Here is a 19,033-nt window from a genome sequence, read left to right as displayed (position 1 = left end):
ATTTACAAGTGAACTTAGAAACACATACATGCAACATCAAGCTGCAGGTATGAAAGACTACATTTTACCTGCAGAAATCATATTCTTCCTCAACCTCTTCAGTGGAAGCAACTAAGTCTTGTTCTCAAAAATGCCTGTGAACCCAGCATAGGCTGCCATAGCCCATGACAACAGTGCCCTCTACTGGGCTTTAAGCGCATTAAAGACAATTTAAAGCCAAGAATTTGCTGTACACCACAACTGTCAACAAATGCAGACATATTAATACTGTGATATTCATGACATCTCTGTAGACATAGATATCTGCAGTTGAATATTATGTCACAACTAACATCAACTCAAAACCCACTAAGCAAATATGCAATATAAACAGCAGTAGCTGAATAAAGTAATACATAAAGTTTAACCTATACATCTCCTTTATTATTCACATTCGTAAAATTTTGGTATCATACCAAATTAATTTTGCACCAAATATGAGCAAGACTGCACAAAGCCCGGTATTATTCTTTTATAATAAATAAATTTGATGCATTTATTTATTTATTATGCATCTGCTTGCAGTGATGAATCACCTCTCCAGCTATGAGTGTGTCCCTGCAAATTATCCTTGAGTAGGAAAGTCAAGACTTTATTCGCATTTTCACTCTCCTGAGGTTCTCCATTAGGTGCTTTTACCTGGAGGCTTGAAACTTTGAACTGCTGCAAAATTTATTGGAATTTGTGACAACATGACAAATAGCTTAATTATCTGGTTCATCTCAGTGTTTATCATCATCAGTCCCATGACTGCTCTATAAAGGAGTATCAGATAGAAAATATTGATTAATTGTAACATGAAACCTTAAAGAGATCTTCTACATTTACTAAACTATAAAAAGAAATGTGACAGATGCAGAAGTCAAATTAAAACCTGCTCTAAAATTCAGCGTTCTCAGTGGACTTTTAAAAAATCATAGCATTGTGTGTGTTCTCTTTGCAATCCTGATAACTTTCAAATTATTTTTAAAAAATCTGCCTTAACCTAGATTCAAATATACATGTTAACAACTTGTTTATGAGCTTTAATTTTACAAATATATTTATGCTTACCCAAAACACAACTTCACAGTTTAACACAATAAAATATCCAATATAAAAATACTTTATTATAAGTTAGATTAAAAACACATGAAACCACTCAGAAAATACTGTGATTCTACAGTCCAGATTTGCCAGACAAGTAAGATGTCTACTGTTTTTTTTATCTGATCTGCTTCCCTTTGCCATCTGATAAAAAGCTCATAGAACCTATTAATTTTATCAATTTGTTTGTGCTCATACAAAAAACTGCTTAATTTCCATGAATAAATTGCATATATTTTGCTTGAGTACGATCTTTAGAATGTGCCGGCTGAATGGACAGAGCTGTTTGATTTACAAGTTCTTCTAGTCATACTGACTATAAATATTTAGCGTTTTGATGAAATGTTAAAGCCTTGAGATCAAATATATAGTACCAACATCAGGTAGCAGTTATTCTTGCTAGGAAATTGAATGTGCATTGCATAATTTTCTGTTGCTTGACTCATCTAATAGTTTCCTGTAGCTTCTGAGGCATCAATGCTGCCCATCTTTTGTACAAATTAAATGTGTGTTCACTTGGCTTCAATGACTCATCCTCAGGTATTAGCTGTGCAGGCTGTCTGACGGTCTCACACCGTCACTCCATCCGTCTTCCTCCACCGAGTCCTCAGAACTGTTAACCACTGCAGCACTGAGTGTACTGAGCTCCTCTAAAACACACAGCAGTCTCTCTGAGAAGACACAAACAGGTTGAATCAGTTACATCCATGTAAAAATGTGGCATTTAAAAAAAAAAAAAAAAAAAAAAAAAAAAAATATTTTTTTTACCTGTTGGTAAATGGGCTTCTGTTTCAATAGAGCACTTTCTCTCCGAAGATTTTTGTTGATTTCCAGGAGCAGCAGCTTTTTGCAGCGTTGTGTGAGCCTTTGGATATTTTATCTCTTCTGTTCCAATGGCCTGAGGGAAAAAAAAATTTCCCCCAAAAATTGTAGGACAAAGAAACAGCCATTTCTAAAACTCTGTTTCATACAGAAAGAACATTTTCAACCTTCTTTTTCTCCTTCAGGTGTTTATTTAGTGCATCCTCCTTTGCGCTTTCAGTCTCCAAATGTTGAGTCTCTTTCACTTTGTCCTGTTTTCTTGCCTCTTTCTGAAACTGCCGCAAAGTCATAACTGCAACAGACAGGTCATAGGCCACAGGGACATGCCGTTATATCACTGTCTGCATTAAAGATATGGCTTCATTCCCCACCGTTAAGCTGCTGTGACTTAAAGCAGAGCGGTGCTCATCTCAGTACCTGCTTTGGTGTGCTCTCTCCTCGCTGTAATGACCTGAACCTCCATCTCTCTTAGCTTCTCAGCATACTGGTCTTCAATCTCAGACACTCTTTTCTGCAAAGCTGAAAGAGAAAAGCAAATACCTCTCAGGAATTACACCATATTTTATTTTATCAGCTTATCAGGAAGCAACATAGCAGGGAAGTAAAAGAAAAACACCTGTTTAGTTTTAAACCAGTTTATTCCTTGTGTTTCCAACATTTCCTTTCCCTTGCTTCCCTGTCTATGTGTGTGCATGTGTGTGTGTGTGTGTGTGTGTGTGTGTGTGTGTGTATATTGTAGGTGTGTCACTCACACAGCTCCCTTGCTGTTGCTCAACCTGTACACCTGCCTGCTATCCTCCTACTCATCAGCTCAGCAGCAGATCAGCTGTAAATCTTCATCCACTCATCACCAGGTTGTTGTTTTAGCCGCTATGGCTCACCACATGCCTGCCTGTCAATCTGTCATCCAGACTTGCTCGTACACCTGCCTCTCATCCCCACTGAGAAGCACGCTTGCCTCAAGGTTTTGACGCGATCATCACCTCCAGCAATTTTTACTCTCTGAACTCAGTAAATATATTTAAATTATTTCCATTTTGAATCCATCTTCTGAGATCGGACTATCCTGGCAATAACGTCATGCAGCTACGAGCAATCCGTATCTCAAGAGGTTCATGTGTTTCTATAAAGGCAAAGCACATAGTGGAGAAACTTCAAAATAAGGCACGGAAATTTCCTCATTTTGAAATCAAGCAGTATTAATATGCGTGCATCACTGGCACGTTTCCAGCACCAAAAAGCAAAAGTTTAAGTTGTTTACAAGTCGGGGGCAGGTTCTCCCTGTAAGAAAAACAGAGCTTGGAGGAAAGGGAATATTGGATTCAATGTAATTTAGATATCAGATATAATATTTGATATTTATTCACATTTCTTTTTCTTCAAATGTTCCTTTGTTATTTCATAAAATGCAAAAATAGGAACAGAACGATACAAATAAAAGCTGAAAGGAAAGGAAAAGCAAAAATCAACAACATATAGTGATATGACAAATTCACTCCCTCACTTTCTCACGTCACCAGTTTTCAAAATCATAATCCACTCCTTTATTTCAATCAGACCAGGAGTGATGGGCTGAAGGTAAATTATACAGAGAAATGTAAGAATGCATTTCTTTACTGATTTTTTTGCACTGTTGTTTCCATCTTACAGGAATTCACTTCTTAGTAGCAGTAAGGCCAGTACACGATCCTTTTTTTTTTTTTTTTTTAAAAGATGTGGTGAACAGCTGGCATAGATCATTCAGGAGCGAACCTGATAAAGACATAGACACAGCCAGTGGGATTAGTCGAGATCATATTCTAAAAGCTAACTACAGGTGGACTTTCACAAAGCCTATGGTGGAAGATATGATGAGTACCCAGAGGACACAGAGCGCACTGTGGATCAGTCAAAACTGTGTAGCTTTCTAGGGTTAACATAATTCTATCCACACAGTTTTAGTGCATTTGTTTGGTGATCCAGGTAGTGGGAGAAAAGCAGAACTTTGTTCCAAACTGACCCCCAGTCCAACTTTAGGTTACAGTACTGGAACATCTCTGTCTTCCAGGACCCATCAAAGAGAAAATCCATGTACCAAGATTTAAGGAAAGTGTAAATGCATCTTCCATTTGATGGGTCCTGCTAGAGGGAAGATCCATGTACACATTTAATAAAAGTATAAAATGTAGTGGACACTTTATAGAAGTGTACTAGAAGAGTAAAAAGAGGAAAATGAAAAGTGAATTGCATTTCTGAGTGCTACAGAAGACACACAATAATCAGAATGGATGGTTAATATAAGCATACACTCTTTCGGCATATACTTGATGAAGTGACTTTTATTTTAACTGTTTAATGTATTTTAAAGCACATTTCCAATATGAACAGGTTGAATCCTCTAATCGAGTTGTAAAAACTTGATGGAGGGAAACTTAGTAACTCTCCCTGAACAACTAGCAATGAGATGTTATTGAGGCACAAAACTGTTCCCATAAAGCTACATAACACATAGGAGAAGAAGAATGGTCCAAAAACATCTATGAAATGGACAATTACTCTCTACTATTGCCCAGTGTTGCCCACTGCCCCATGCAAGATCAGGATGAGGGACTGAATCGAAGTCAATATTCGATTTGATCTGTTGGTTTCCTTAGCTAGGCTACTTTTTTAATGAATTGGCTTGTATAAATAATTGATTGGATCTAAATGAATTGGCTCAAATCGATTTGTCAGGAAAGTGCCCTGAGATGACATTTTTGTGAAATGGCATGATACAAATAAAGCTGAATTAAACCGAAATGAATTGGATAGCACAAGGTTTCCTCACCTTGTTCACTGTCCTCTTGCTGGCGGAGCAATTCAGAGCGGAGTTGCTCCAGGCTGACGTAGCTCTCCTCCAGCTGAATGTGGATCTGCTGCAGACTTTGCTCAGCTTTTTCTTTACCAGCTATAGCCAGCTTGACTTCAGTGCAGTACTGTTCCAGCTCCTGCTGCTGCTGCATAACTTTACTTTCATCTTTTGATGACATAGAAAAGTGATTTATATATATTTGCTAAAAATGTATAATGTAGAAGTGGCGACTTGCAAGAAGCCTCACGTTGTTCTTTCAGATCAGCCAAGGCTTTCTCGATGAGTTCTGGAGTTCTTTTGAGCTCTTCAGCGAGTTTGTCTCTCTCTTCACACACCAAACTGAGCTCTGTCTTGAGACTTGTGATGCTGCAGGGCAGCAAATACAAAATGAAAGCGCAAATAAAAGAGCAGACAGTCAAGCAGTCTAGTTGAGAAACAACTGCTTCTGTAAAACAAAGAAAATGTGTCCAAAAAAGGCTTTTCACATGACCAAAAGAATAACATGTAAATGAGAAAAATCTTCAGCCAGCTCTCATTATTTCAGACTTTAAAGGTGTTTTTCATCAGATGATTTTAAGGTAATGTTTCATGTGTATGTATATGTATATATATATATATATATATATATATATATATATATATATATATATATATATATATATATATATATATATATACATATATATATATATAATTATATATATATATATATACACTTGAGCTTCTTAATACTGACCACATTTATTATCATGGATTAAACAAAGGCAGAAACCTTTTAAAGCTTTAAAACGTCTTTTTGAAAGCAGTCTTTCTGCACCAAGAGGAGGGCGTAACTAAGCCATTTTTAAGGAAGGAAAACAGAAAGAAAGGGCTTAAACGTGCCAAAGAGGAACTGGACTGAAAACCAATGGCATCATTATGGAGAAACTGGATTTCAACATTAATGAATCAATGTGGGATTATCTTGACATCTTTGACAGAGAACAAAAGCAATCCAACATCCAAAGAGGAGCTTGGAAATGCCTTTCATAAAACCCAAAGAACTCCCTCTTAGGATTACTTTAGGTCATATATTGTGTTTGCCCTTTATATTGTATTTTCAGTTATGTTTGCACATTAAATAAAAGCTGCACGTCTTTCCTGTTTTTTTTTTTTACAAAAAGGTAAGAAATCAGGGGTGGTTTAAGAGTTTTGCACAGTACTGTATAATCCTATAAATCCTATGCACACCGCTGATGTCTGCAGTTTCAACCTTCCAACACAAATATTGTAAAAATGTTTTGTAAAAATGTCGACACCTAAACGGTACCTGTCATTATGTTGTTCTGCTTGTTTACAGGCCTGCTCAATTTTCTGCAGAGCCACTCTCCTCATGACCAAACCTGTGAAAACAAAAACATTATGTTCATTCTTTACAAACTATACAACATACACTTCAAACTGTAGCATAACTATCCATATTTTGACCTCCAGTGCGTGTGTACCTTGGATTGTCTCCACTCTTCTTTTCGCAAAAGAAAGCCTCTGGGTAAAAGTGTTAAGCCTTGCTTTAGCTGCTTCCACCTCTGCTACTTTGCTTTGAAATTTCTGACTGAACCTGGAAGACAGACTAAATGTATCATCTGTGATGAGTGATTACGGAAAAAAAAGTTTTAATGAAATCATCTTACCTCTGCACAGCCTCTGTCAGGATTTTAATGTCCACTTCTGCTTTCTTGTTCTGTGACTTCAGTTCAGCATTTTCATTGTGAACCTTGGCCAAGTTCTGTTTCAATGTCTGGAAGGAAGACACACACACACTACCTATGACAGCGAATCTTATATACATCTGTTTTTTCCTCTATGAACTGGGAAATCTTGGAATGTCTTTTTAAACCTGCGCTTCCGAAAATCTTGTACAAATCTTCGAACCTTGCAAAGATTTTATGCAGTCTGCATTTTTTGCTGTACTCACCAGCATCGCAATTTCAAACAAAAAATGAAATCCCTTCAGTTATCCTGCTCACCTCCTTCTCCACCTTCTCCAGGTCCAGCTCGGCTACTCTGTCATGCAGACTGTGCTGGAGGACACTTGTCCGCAGCTGCTCCTGCTGAAGTTTCTGCTCCATGGATCTCACCTAAAATCCACAAAGCAGTCTTAGATTTCTAACACCTTCAAACACTTTGGACTTGTTGGTTCTGCAGTGTGATAAGTGTGAGTGTTTTCATACTTCTGACAGCAGCTGATCCTTCTCTCTTTTTATCTCAATGTCCTTTGACCGAAGCTGGACACATAACTTGAACACTTTTTCTCTCCATAACTGAAGCACTTGTAGTCCCTCAGACCCATTCTTCACTAGTGGATCTGTTAAGGCCTGCTGAAACACACATAGGTAAGGCATATGTACACAATAATGTATTATTTCAGTAAAACTCAGTTTACGAGTTAATAATGACTAGACATCTCCAAAGTATTTTGAATGTTTTGTGCTATTTTTCCTCTTTCAAAAGTACATTACTGTGCAAAGTTTTGTAGTATCGAAGTGTAGTTGAAGAGCTTTCAAACATAATGTCATGATTTTCTTCTCATTCAGAATGGTACGACCATCAGTTCTCCTCAGTACATTTGCCCCATCTCTCGGACTATTTAGGAATTTTTCCAAACAACCTTCATCCTGTTTCAATCACAATTTTGTTTTAACTGAACCTTCATAATAAGGATTATCTAGATGGAACTCTGTGCCTTCAGTCATTTAAACAAGTGCTATAGCAGGTATGGTGTTGTACACAGCTATTTTTAATTGTGCAGTTTTAAGGTTGACTTGTCTGTTGATGTTGCTATTGTTATTTTTAATTGTGTTAATAACACTTTATTTAAATAGCATTTTCTAACAACCCACAGATGACCAAAGTGCTTTTAACAAAACATAACTAAAACATAAAATAAAACAACTGCATTGTGGAAATACAGATACATTAATGAGGGAAAAGGAAGAAAACATTTAAGAGTAAAGAAAATCCCTAATATTTTTAAACTCATTCATTTTATTCAACAGCTTTACTTTCATTCTGCCTGTATGGATTTGGGCTTTTAGATAGCTCACATTCTTTTGCTTTAAAGTAATTTATAGCAACAACCACTCAGACAAGCCATTGTATATATATATATATTTTTTTTTTTGCTAATGATTGTGTGTATTGCCTTGTGATGGACTGGCGAGCTGTCCAGGGTGTACCCTACCTTTCGCCCTAAGACTGCTGGGATAGGCTCCAGCTTCCCCGCGACCCTGAATTGGATTAAGCGGTTAGGAAAATTAATGAATGAATGATTGTGTGTATTCACTTTGAGTTGGAAGCTCTAATGGCTTCACTGTCCATATCTCCCTTGTAGATAAGACGCCTTAAAAATTCCTGGATCCAGAAAACTTTCACTACTGAAGACCTTTTGCCATTTTGCAGTCATTTATTGTGGGCAAGTCCTAGGATAATAGTCCAAGACTAGCAAGTCCACAATTTGAATGCAAATCGTCTTTTTTTTTTTTTGGCTCAGAACTTCAAGTCTCGAACTACAAGCATGCTTTGGCTTGATGGTAGTTCAAGCCAGCAGAGCCTTATGGTATTAATGTGGCAATTTTAAATTAAGGACTCTCAAACAATGTGTTGCAGGAGTTGTCCAGGCCACTGAAATGAACTCTTTGTGCTTCTCTTTCTATACTTAGGGCAACTATCTGACATTACTCTGTACTCAAACTATCATTTAAAAGCTGTAAATAGCTGTTTACAATGATTATTATTCATCTTAAGAAATTGTCAAGATTTTTCCAAGACAAGGAAACACAAATAAAAGACACTTGTAAAGTAATTCTATAAACACAGAGACAGTTTTAGCAGAGCACCCCAGATTAAGTGTTCAGGCAAATGACTTAATTAAGACTTAGCCATCTCTTCTGACCCTTTTCCCTTCCCAGAGCTAAACCCTGTGCAGACTTCAATTAAAATGAGTGTGTTGTGGACCAATTAAGAGGTTTCTTCCTCAGACATCTTTCTCATATTTTCAAGGTAATACTGCTCTTGAAAATATTACAATTGGTTGGTCCAAGTCATTCAACCAATGCAAGCCAGTTTTAATTGCTCATCATATGTTATGAACAAAGGCTTCCAGCCACCTTTTGCAATGCAAAGAAAGAAACTTTTACCCTCTTTACTACTTTCTCTTCCTGGAGGGCGACTATCTCATTCAAAGAGTTAAGCCTCACTGTCAAAAGCTCCGTGGTCATCTGAAGAGTTTCTTTCTCTTTGTTCAGCTTCTGCAAAATGTAAAAAGCATGGAGCAGAACAAATATCATACAATGTGGCAGATTATGCATGTTAACTTATACATTGTTTTCTCATTTGTTCTTCCATTAGCCTAGTGGGGGGGGGGGGGGGGAAGCCCCACTGCAATAATTCCACAGTAGGTTAATTTAATCAGCATAGTTTTTCTTGTCTCTACCTCAACAGTTTCATTTAATCGCTCCTTCTCTCCTTTCTCTGGGGCAAGCCGGCCGATGTAATTTCTGAGACTGTGCAGTGTTGCAGATTGTGTCTCAAAGGCTTGTCCCATTTGGCTAAAAGATAAACCACATTATCAAAGATCTTTATATACATAATATATATCAGGGAATTTAACTACAAAGTGCTGGTTAGGTCTCTCTAGTGTTAGACTGAAAACGGTACCTTAAATTTTCTTTGAGGCCATCTCTCTCAGTTGATACCTCTATTAGAGTGCCTTTTAGCCGCAGCACTTCTGAGGCTATTGATTTAAGTCTGTCCTGCAGCTCACTGTTAGTTTTTGTTGCTTCATCCAGCTCTGCACAGTGGGTGGCATTTACCTGTTGTAGCTTAAAGTAAGGAGAAACAATGAAAAGTTTTAAGATTTATGCAAAAACATAGCCCCTTACTTATCCCTAAGGGGAGGATATCTCTTTACTTGCTTACTGCAGAAAAAAGTCCAATTTTAGCAAAGCTAATACTGACAAGGTGGCTTGTCAGTATTAAGTAAGAAAAAATGCCTTTGTCAGAGATATGTCACCAATATGTAACTTAAAGTTCATGGTTGTTTACATTTCCTCTTAGAAATTGTGAGACATACCTGCATTTCCTGTTTCATCTTTATTTCATCCAGTTGTTCACACAATCTGAGAGCTTGGTGTTTAGCCTCCTCTTCAGCCTGCAACCTGCTCATTTCCACCTTAAGAGCAAGCTCCTTGGATTCCTCTTTACTTTTTTCTGAAACTATCCTAAGCTTTGTTATTTCTTCAACAGACTCTGCTTTCAGTTTTTCAAACTGCAGGACACAGAATCAAACAAGGAAGAATCATTATTTCTTTGACCAATTATAATGAAACTTTGTATTTAAAAAGGTTAACGGAAGCTATTGGGAAGTCTTGAAAACAACAGAACAAAAACCATGAAAAAAGAAGTCACAAGAATACAAATGGCAAAAGCTACAAGATGCCTGCAACTCTCAGGTTATCCTTGCCTACGAAAGCCTCAAAATGAAATGTTTTGTCAGTAAACATCATTACCTGTGTGGTTATTTTCTCCTTCTGTGCAATGCTAAGATTGAGCTCCTCTCTGACTTGGCTAAGCTCAGTCTTAGCTGTTGATAGTTCATCACGAACCAGTTCCAACTCATGGATGTGTCTGTTACACAAAAGTTATGTCAAGTTAAGATTACTCAAAAACATTTACTGCTACACTCTGACATGATTATTCATAAAAAAAAGTTTAAGACAAAACTTTGACAACACAAAATGAGAGCAAATTTGGTACCTGCATAAGGTGAAGTCTTTTTCTCTCATTTCTTCCCTGTATCTTCCTGCAGTCTCCTTCAAGGCCTCCACTTGCCCCTTTAACCTCTCAGCTTCAGTCTTGTTCTTCTCTGCCATAAGCCGCCACTCTGATTCCTGTCGGGACCACTGCTCACTTCTTTCTGTAGATCTGCATTTGGGTAAGATAAGTGGTTAACATACAAATGAACTGACAATTACTGCTTCTGATATTTTAAGATCTGTCATGGAAATACTGGATATACCGGCTGTCAACGTGTAACATCATGATCCTTTGATTTTCCTTCCTCAGTTCCAAGATTTCCTGTTGAGCTTGAGTGATGGCGAGCCATGGATCAGTGGGAATGGCACTGCCCGATGGTGCTGATGTTAAGACTGGGTTTACCCATGAGATAGTTGGTGGTGATGTTGGGTTTTGAACAACTGTGTGTGTTCCAGTAGATTTACCACTCGATGCAAAATGTGATGGAGGTACAAGGTCCTCCTGGATATTTTCTAAATGACATAAAACAATTATTATACTTGGACACGAGTAAACAAGGCCCTTTTCTTTTCTTAAATAAAAGCTTATATAATTTCCTTTTCATTGAAATTATAGAGATAAAAAATTGCTTCTCCTGCATAGAAATTCTAAATAAATACAAGAACAACCTTAAACCCTTTTGTCTTTGGAAATGTTTATAATAAGCTTTTACTGTAAGCTAATGTTAGCTTGGCTGTTGTATGAAGTCAACACTAAAAATAAGAGCTAACGTCAAACAAAATACAATTTCGGCAACTTACTGGAAAGCGCCGGTGAAGTGAAATCAGTGGGCACTCTGAGTCTTTCCTTTCCGTAGTTATGCCTCTCCATATTCTACAGAAAATACTGAAAATACTGAAGTAGAATCTAAGAAACTAAAACTTAGTTTATACCGGAGATCTCCCGCGGTTCACGTTTACGTTGCCGTAGTTACGGCTTCGAGCAGCTACTCAGTCTCTCAGTTTGTACAGTATTGCAACTGTTATTCAACTTCATCAGTATTCAAACCATGCGTGAGATAAATTCAAATTCCGACATCAAACCTGTCCATTTATGTTGGGCACTTATAAAGAGAGATTAACTATTAGCTATACCACACAACAGTGCGGTGCATCACGGGAAAGTGAAAGGAAGTCCCAAAAAAAGAATGGATTATTTTTCCCTAAACATTGTCTCGCAGGATGTTTTCTCAATCTGCCTCGCTTCAAATCACCGCATTACGTTTTTTTGTAATTAATGAATTGCAGCAATGCATTTACTGGGATTAATCCCATTATACAACCTGGGTTTTCATAGATTAAATCTTTAATATTAAAACTAATAATGTAGTGTTTGTAATGTGTGGGAGAATGTGGGTTTACTAACTCAAGGCAGTGAATGAGAAGAGGTCTGTAGTGAAGTAGTCCTCTCAAACTCAGCAAGAAATATGGCAGGTGCCGTGCCTTGTAAAGCCATTATAGGCAACAAACAACACAACTAGTCTGGAAATTCAGTTACTGTGACACAACAGAGGCTATATGAATTTATGTCTCTGTGTCCTCTAGATTGTAAAATATACATATAGACTATTTGTTACCTTTTGGAGGTAATTATGGAAACGTGTCTTGTAATTTCTCTAAAAGTACAATGCTCCAAGGGGCATTATTTTTCAGGTATTACTGAGTAATTTTGAAACTGCTGAGACATTACTTTGTACATGTGGAAAGGGTTCTCTCTTAGGAATCTAAGTGATTATGTTATAACTTAAAACAATATCAGTTCCTAAATTGGCTGCTTCACCTTAGGAGCAAGTTTGACAGCCAAATGTTAATATGATAATAATGTTATAATGTATATTTTTGCAATACATCATCAGTCTTGCAGAAATATGTATACCGACCAGGCTCATGAATGCAAGTTTGAATGCCAGTATTAATAAGTTTATCTTTTTAAATGCAGATCAGCTCTGGAATTATGATTTTATTAGCAGTTCACATAAAATATTCAGGGAAATTTTTTTTCCAGTATTTTCCCGGTTAAAGAATTTTACTCAGCTAGTTTGCACGTTATCTCTATGAACTGTAAACATAACATACTCTGTAAGATACAAAGGGCTTCACGCAGTACTATCTTACTGATTAGGATGCATTTCCAACTGTTTTATTTTCCTCTGGCATGCTCAACAGCCATTCTAGTTGGATTCACCTACAATATATTTTGTTCTCTTTTGCTGCCATGACCCACTTTTCCCTGGGGGTTCATTAAAGTTTAATATAATCTAATCTATTTATGGTGTATTGAGGGAACAAAGAGACATTCTAGATTGAGTCATTTACATAACAGATTGCATGGTGACAATAATATTATATCAATTATTTTGAAAATTTACTTTACTAAATGACAAAAGGACAAAATACATTAGGGCTGTCATACAGAATGACAGGGTGTTGGTTATATATTTTATAAGTACATTTACACAGTTTCTTAATGAACATAGCTGAGTGCTGTGCATTATTTGGACAAGATGAGATTGTATGCTTATAATGATTATTCTAGTTCATGGTACACTGCAGTATGTCTTTAAAAGCAAAGCAGTGGAACAAAAGAATGAAAAGGGGCTGTTAATCCAGTATGAATTAGAAAGGAGATAGCTCACCCTCATCGTAAGAGGTTAGAATTAAAATGCACCTCTCTTTTTATTTATTTATTTTATTTATTTATCTTTTTTTGGACAGTATGCAAGCACATTGGACTGATGATTCACTGCCTCACTGCTTAGTGCTGAAAACAAATGAAAAGGTGCCTTAAAAAAGGCATTCATCAGGTTTCAAACTGTCAACAGAGATGTGTAATTTGGCAAAGTGATATGCATTGAGTTTCATTGTCTATCTATCATAAATCAGTGAAAAATATTTTTAAATTGTTGCAAAACAATCCCTTTTGATATATTTTCACACATTAAATGATCTATTAATTGTGTGGTCAGTTTAAAAGAAGTGTTAAATACTGATGAAGTGACAATGTCTTTTTAAAAGGTCATGATAAATATCTGTTTGACAAAATGGCTTCAAAGATAGGAATAAGAAAATTGCATTTGTTACTTTTCCAAATTATTGTTCATTATTACTTGTAAATGGTTTTCCCAAAAAACCTCTCCAGTTCATTTCTATATTTCATTTATCTTTTAATTCTTTTGTTGTTTGTTTGTTTCTTTCTTTCTTTCTTACTTTTCATTTAATGTTTGAGGAAACTTGTATTGTATCCTTCCATTATTAAAAAAAAGTAAGTATTCAAGCACGGACTGGCAAATGCATGGAATAAAAACTTTTTTCTTTTGGTATCACCTTTTCTGTGCTAGAAGTTTCCTCAGGGTGTCTTCTGAGTTGGGTTTTCCTGCAAGGCATCCTTAACAGATGTCCAAACAACCTCAGCTGATTCTTTGCTTTCTGATGGTGAGATCTACTACTATTGCCTTTGTCTCACCTTCCAGCTCTATATGGAGTAAGAAGTCCAGTGTAGAAACCCATCTGTGGCAAAGGCATGCTAACTTGTAAAATAGGAAAAAGAAAATAATGTTTCTGCCTATATGAAATTGGATTTAGTTTGAATTTCAGTATTATGGCAACAGTCATGAAATGGTTCATATGAATCAGTTCAATCCCACACAACACCAGTCAAAAAGAATGACAATTTTGTTCCTAATTAAATTCCTTCCAGTACCAGTAAAAAAAAAGTTTTGGCTCATTTATTCATTTAAAGTGAATAGATTGGTTTGTCTAAACTTATAACTAGTACTGTAGGCACAAGTATTTTCATTAGGAAGTAAGCTGCCATTTTCTCTTAGTCTCACTAAGGAAACTAGACATCTAATAACACCCTTGGCTATGGAAGCTGCTTTTACTTTATCCCCAATCAAGCTGATTCAGCCTACACTTAAGGTTTGTATAGAGAAAGTGCCCATGACTGCAAATAACTGAGCCGGAAAGTATGTCTTTAATTAAAAAGTCTCCAAATGCAAATTAACTTTTCATATGTCAGAAGAGCACCAATAAAACCAGTAGAAACATAAACATTTAACAAAAAGTATGAATAAAAATTGATAACAGTAGGTTGCATCCATAACCACTGGTTATATAAAGCTAACCTTCTTGCAGTAATCTTCAGGACTTTCCGAACACAAACTGAAAATAGCCTGTGTTAATTGTACAGATGCTTTATAATCCACTATCTGTCAAACAAAGTATCAACTCACATGTGCAACAACAGAAAAACACTCCAGCCCACCGCAGTCTGGGCAAAAAGTTTTTCCTTGCTAGCTGAGCTTGAAAGAAACATCATTGGGCAACATTTCTCCCAAGAACTGTAAAAATCCCCCCTCTGTTGTGTTTCACAGCTATGGCCACTGGGCATTATTAAAAAAGAATGTGTGGTGGAAATGTCTGCTCTCTTAGCAACTGTGTCTGGTCCAGTATTGCACAGACTGCTGCGCGATAGTGTATTGGTGCACAGTTCACTATAATGTAGACATTATAATTTAGTTCAAGTTGTTCTTGAAAATATAGCAGTGGAATATACAAATATACAAATACAGCTACTATTAGAAAAAACTGTAGTTATATATATATATATATATATATATATATATATATATATATATATATATATATATATATATATATATATATATATATATATATATATATATATATACAACTACAGTTATTTCTATATACACATACCTTTTTTTCAGTTTGTGTGCGATTTGATGTAACTTTCACATCATCGTTCTTGAGTTTCCTGACTGGTCATTTTGTGTGTCTCAGTAAGAGACTTTTCTTGTGTACACTGTACAACTGCTGCACTTGTCAGCCTTTGTGTGATCATGACTAATCTGAGATAGAACTAGTACATTTTGGTTAGGCAGTTGCAAGAAAATGATTCAGATTTACAAAAGGAAAAAGACGACTCACTTTAGGACTGCTTGTTTTTGGCTTTTTGTTTTCTAATGTTCTTTCTTTTTTCTTTCTGTTTTTTTATTTTTTTAATTAGGTTTATTATTTTGTAATGTTTCTGTAAAGCACTTTGAATCACTCTGTTGTTGAATAATGCTATACAAATAAAGTTACCTCGCTTTGCTTTATCGTTTTCAAGGCGTTTTATATGCTTATCATAGTTTACTCTTTTTTGCCGTGTAACTTGTGTGTTCAAAATGAACATCATTTGTCCTTGCGGGCCTGCACACCTCTTGAATAGCCTCACTTTTTTCATGTGGTCAGTGGCAGGTGGGTTGTGCCCCTCAAGAAAGCCTGCGCGCACAGGAGTGCGGTCCGATTATAAGGTGTTCAGTTAATGGTTTCTAAATTGGGAATCTGTCGGGTTTTGGACGGTGGATTTAATGCATCGGCGTAACCCGGTGGTTGCCTAGTAACGCGCTGGCAGTGGGCGCCGTAGAGAGATCTCTATGGTGGGCGCTCCATTAAAACCGTTGGCGCTCCTGACCTTGGCGTCGTGAATGCGCAAAGCACACAGACTGTGCAAAGCAGCAGATAAGAGCGAAGATCGGTGTGTATGATACCGAAAGCTGGGAAATATTCCACATACATCCCTTTGTCTTATAGCGCGACTGGCGGGCATGGTATGGAGGAAATCTCGAGATGGGGCGCGTTTCAGCTTCTGTAAAAGCAGGTGAGTTAACCTAATGATTCTGGTTTTCTCTCTCTTCTTTTTTTTCCGCGGGACAAATCTCTATCCAGATTGATCACTGACATCTGGTTTAATTATTTCACCTAGAGAGGTTGCTCAGGGATATATCACGGTGGAGCATCTCTTTGCTCGACATTTTTTCCATGTTATCCACCGTTAGACCCAGATTAAACAAGCTTCCCAGTCACAACGTGAGGCAGTGCACACACTACAGCAGTTTGTCTATGCTGCTACGTGGGCTGTGGCTTGTTTTTTTCTGTGGGTCTGGATCCTTGCATTAATTTATGAAGCTGTGATCATTATGTTGATTGCTTTCCAACATGTTCTCGAGGAGATATTATTATACTCTGCCTTTCTTTACTCTTTACTACCTGCAAGATTGGGAGGGAGGTTTGGAGAATCCACTTAAACGTGGATGATCTATAACAGTCGAATTACAAGGACATTGGGAGCCCGGTGCTGTTGTCTGAAATACCAGGCTCCTTTTCACTTGCTTTCATGTCAAGGGCCCCCCAGGCTTCCAGAACCCAATCAATAAGATGTTGTCCCCCATATTTTTATTAGCACTAAATTGGTGCTGAATTGTGTTGTAGGTGTATAGATAGTATTGGTCGGAGTGAAACATGATTATAGCAATCATCCTAATAGGTCGGGATTTAGTCAGCTAAATGGGAATTAAAGTATTTTGGTCTGAAGTGCCAGGTATTGTCACCAGAACCACCACTATGTTGCATAAAACATCTGACTTCTGCAAAATTATTCTAGTAAAGTCAAATCTGTGGTTGTAAAGCATTTGGCTTTTTGGACATATCAGTTGCTGAGTTCTGGGCATGTCACCAGTCTAAATTGCCCAATAACCTACAGTGTTTCAGACCTGACTGAGTGATGGTTTGCTTTTATGTCATGGACCATTTGGTGTAAGCTGTAAAGCTTTTATCCTCATCTGTCTCCTCGTAGAACAGAAGAGGCTGGAAAAGGGAGTATCCATCTGCTTCAGCCGTCTGTAGCGATGTTAGTAAAACAGTTTTTATATACATATATAAAAATACATATATACACACACACATATATATATATATATATATATATATATATATATATATATATATATATATATATATATATATATATATATATATATGTATATATATATATATATATATATATATGTATGTATGTATGTAAGGTTCCTCTTTTGCTATGTGGATTGAATTAGAAGTTTAATTTAGTATCAGACTGCAAAAAAAAAACAAAAAACACATTGACTTAGTACAGTGCATGTGCAATTTTAAAGCAAATGCAATTCATTTTAAAAGTTAATATTATCCCTAGCTGGGTTTCTTTTTCTTCTTTTTTTTCCCGCTTACAAATACCAGAGCTCTCTTTTTAAACTGAAGACAACTAAAGAGTCTGATTGGTGGCTGACTCAATATACATTCTGCTAATTTTACAAGTAATTGTTTTGCAGGTTTTGTTAGGAATGACACTTTTCCTCCTGCAAATAACATATTACCTGTGTAATTTTCAAATCAGTAGATATTCCCCTATCTATTGAGAAGGAAATTCAGAGACCTTATCATTGTTTTATTAATATCTTGAAAGCTGAACATTATTGCCTTATCATAGATTGGTGATACAACGATTCTTGTCCTCTTTTTGGCCATAGGCAACATTCATAACTGTTAATTATTACAGAACGCTGCCCTGGAGCAGACAAGTCCAATATTTTTTACATGAACCTCCATGATAGTGTGAGATTGAAATTTATCTGAATTGTTTCATAGCCTGGAAACAGGCAAACCGTAATGACATTCATATTAGCTGATACACTGCACCTGTGAAGGCGAAACAGAGCAAGCTTTTTGTTTACAATCCCACCAGTGCAAATAAAATGTTGTAGCGACAGTGGAAAGCCACAAGCATCACGTCAGTGGTTAATTAGTTCATAACATTAGTCAGAGACAATCGCCCCGTCTTAATAGACAGGGTCATCGGATTAAAAATGGAGCCATGTAGCTGCAGTCTGTGACAGAGCTGAGAGCTGTAAACATCAATACTTCTGATTTGGTTAACAAGCTTGTTTTTGTTTTGTACACTGACGAGCAAGTGAGAAGACAAGATGTAATCTGGTTCACAAAGTTTTTAGAGGAAAAAAACAGTATAGTTCTCCTTGTTCTCAAGGGTTCTTCCATTTTCCACTTTTTTGTCTCCTTCTATGAAACATGCATGCTACAGCTTTGCATATGTGATGCAGTCACCAAGTATTCCCTTCCAGCAGTGAAACAGTAGCTATCTCTTATCATTGCACACATGTTAATCCGGGGACTGCATTTGGATTGTGAGACATATCAACAAATGACACCTAACATATATACACACCTGTATTATTTTTAAAAGAAAAAAAGTATAGATTTGCTTCTTTGAAATGTTAAAAATATCAGTGGAAGCTTTGTTTGAGGACCATTTTGCACATATTTAAAGACAGAAAATGAATGTTCACAGTGGAGTGAAATCTGTCATCTTCGACTTCATGTTGCATCAGTTTGTGTTAATTGAAATAAGGCATAATAACAGCAAAGCTAGACTAAAATGAAGGACAATGTCAACGTTAAGGAGCCTGTTTCCTCATATTTAACTCAGACTGGCTCTTGCTACCTTTAAGGGTCCCTCAACTCTTTCAACTAGCCTGGAATAACTCTGCTGTATGTGGAGGGGTTTTGGTGCTTGTATGGTCCCATCAGG

General features: G+C 36.7%; 1 protein-coding gene across 1 annotated transcript; it reads right to left on the bottom strand.

The window, feature by feature from the left end:
• Positions 1-1,668: 1,668 nt before the first annotated feature.
• cchcr1 (coiled-coil alpha-helical rod protein 1) lies at positions 1,669-11,533 on the bottom strand (the record flags this gene model as incomplete). Its single annotated transcript, XM_079247428.1, has 19 exons — positions 11,371-11,533; positions 10,833-11,082; positions 10,571-10,738; positions 10,324-10,441; positions 9,888-10,082; positions 9,473-9,636; positions 9,249-9,363; positions 8,953-9,063; positions 6,988-7,131; positions 6,784-6,894; positions 6,448-6,554; positions 6,262-6,374; positions 6,087-6,159; positions 5,025-5,143; positions 4,754-4,942; positions 2,365-2,466; positions 2,115-2,239; positions 1,894-2,023; positions 1,669-1,796 (listed from the first exon to the last, which is right to left on the bottom strand). Exons 1-19 carry the CDS (start codon positions 11,438-11,440, stop codon positions 1,669-1,671), a joined length of 2,532 nt encoding a protein of 843 aa, XP_079103554.1. The 5' UTR covers positions 11,441-11,533.
• Between the last annotated feature and the right edge of the window lie 7,500 nt (positions 11,534-19,033).

This window comes from Telmatherina bonti (genome assembly GCF_933228915.1).
Source record: "Telmatherina bonti genome assembly, chromosome: 10".
Taxonomy (NCBI): Eukaryota; Metazoa; Chordata; class Actinopteri; order Atheriniformes; family Telmatherinidae; genus Telmatherina; species Telmatherina bonti.
This window is presented reverse-complemented; position numbering and strand designations above follow the sequence as displayed.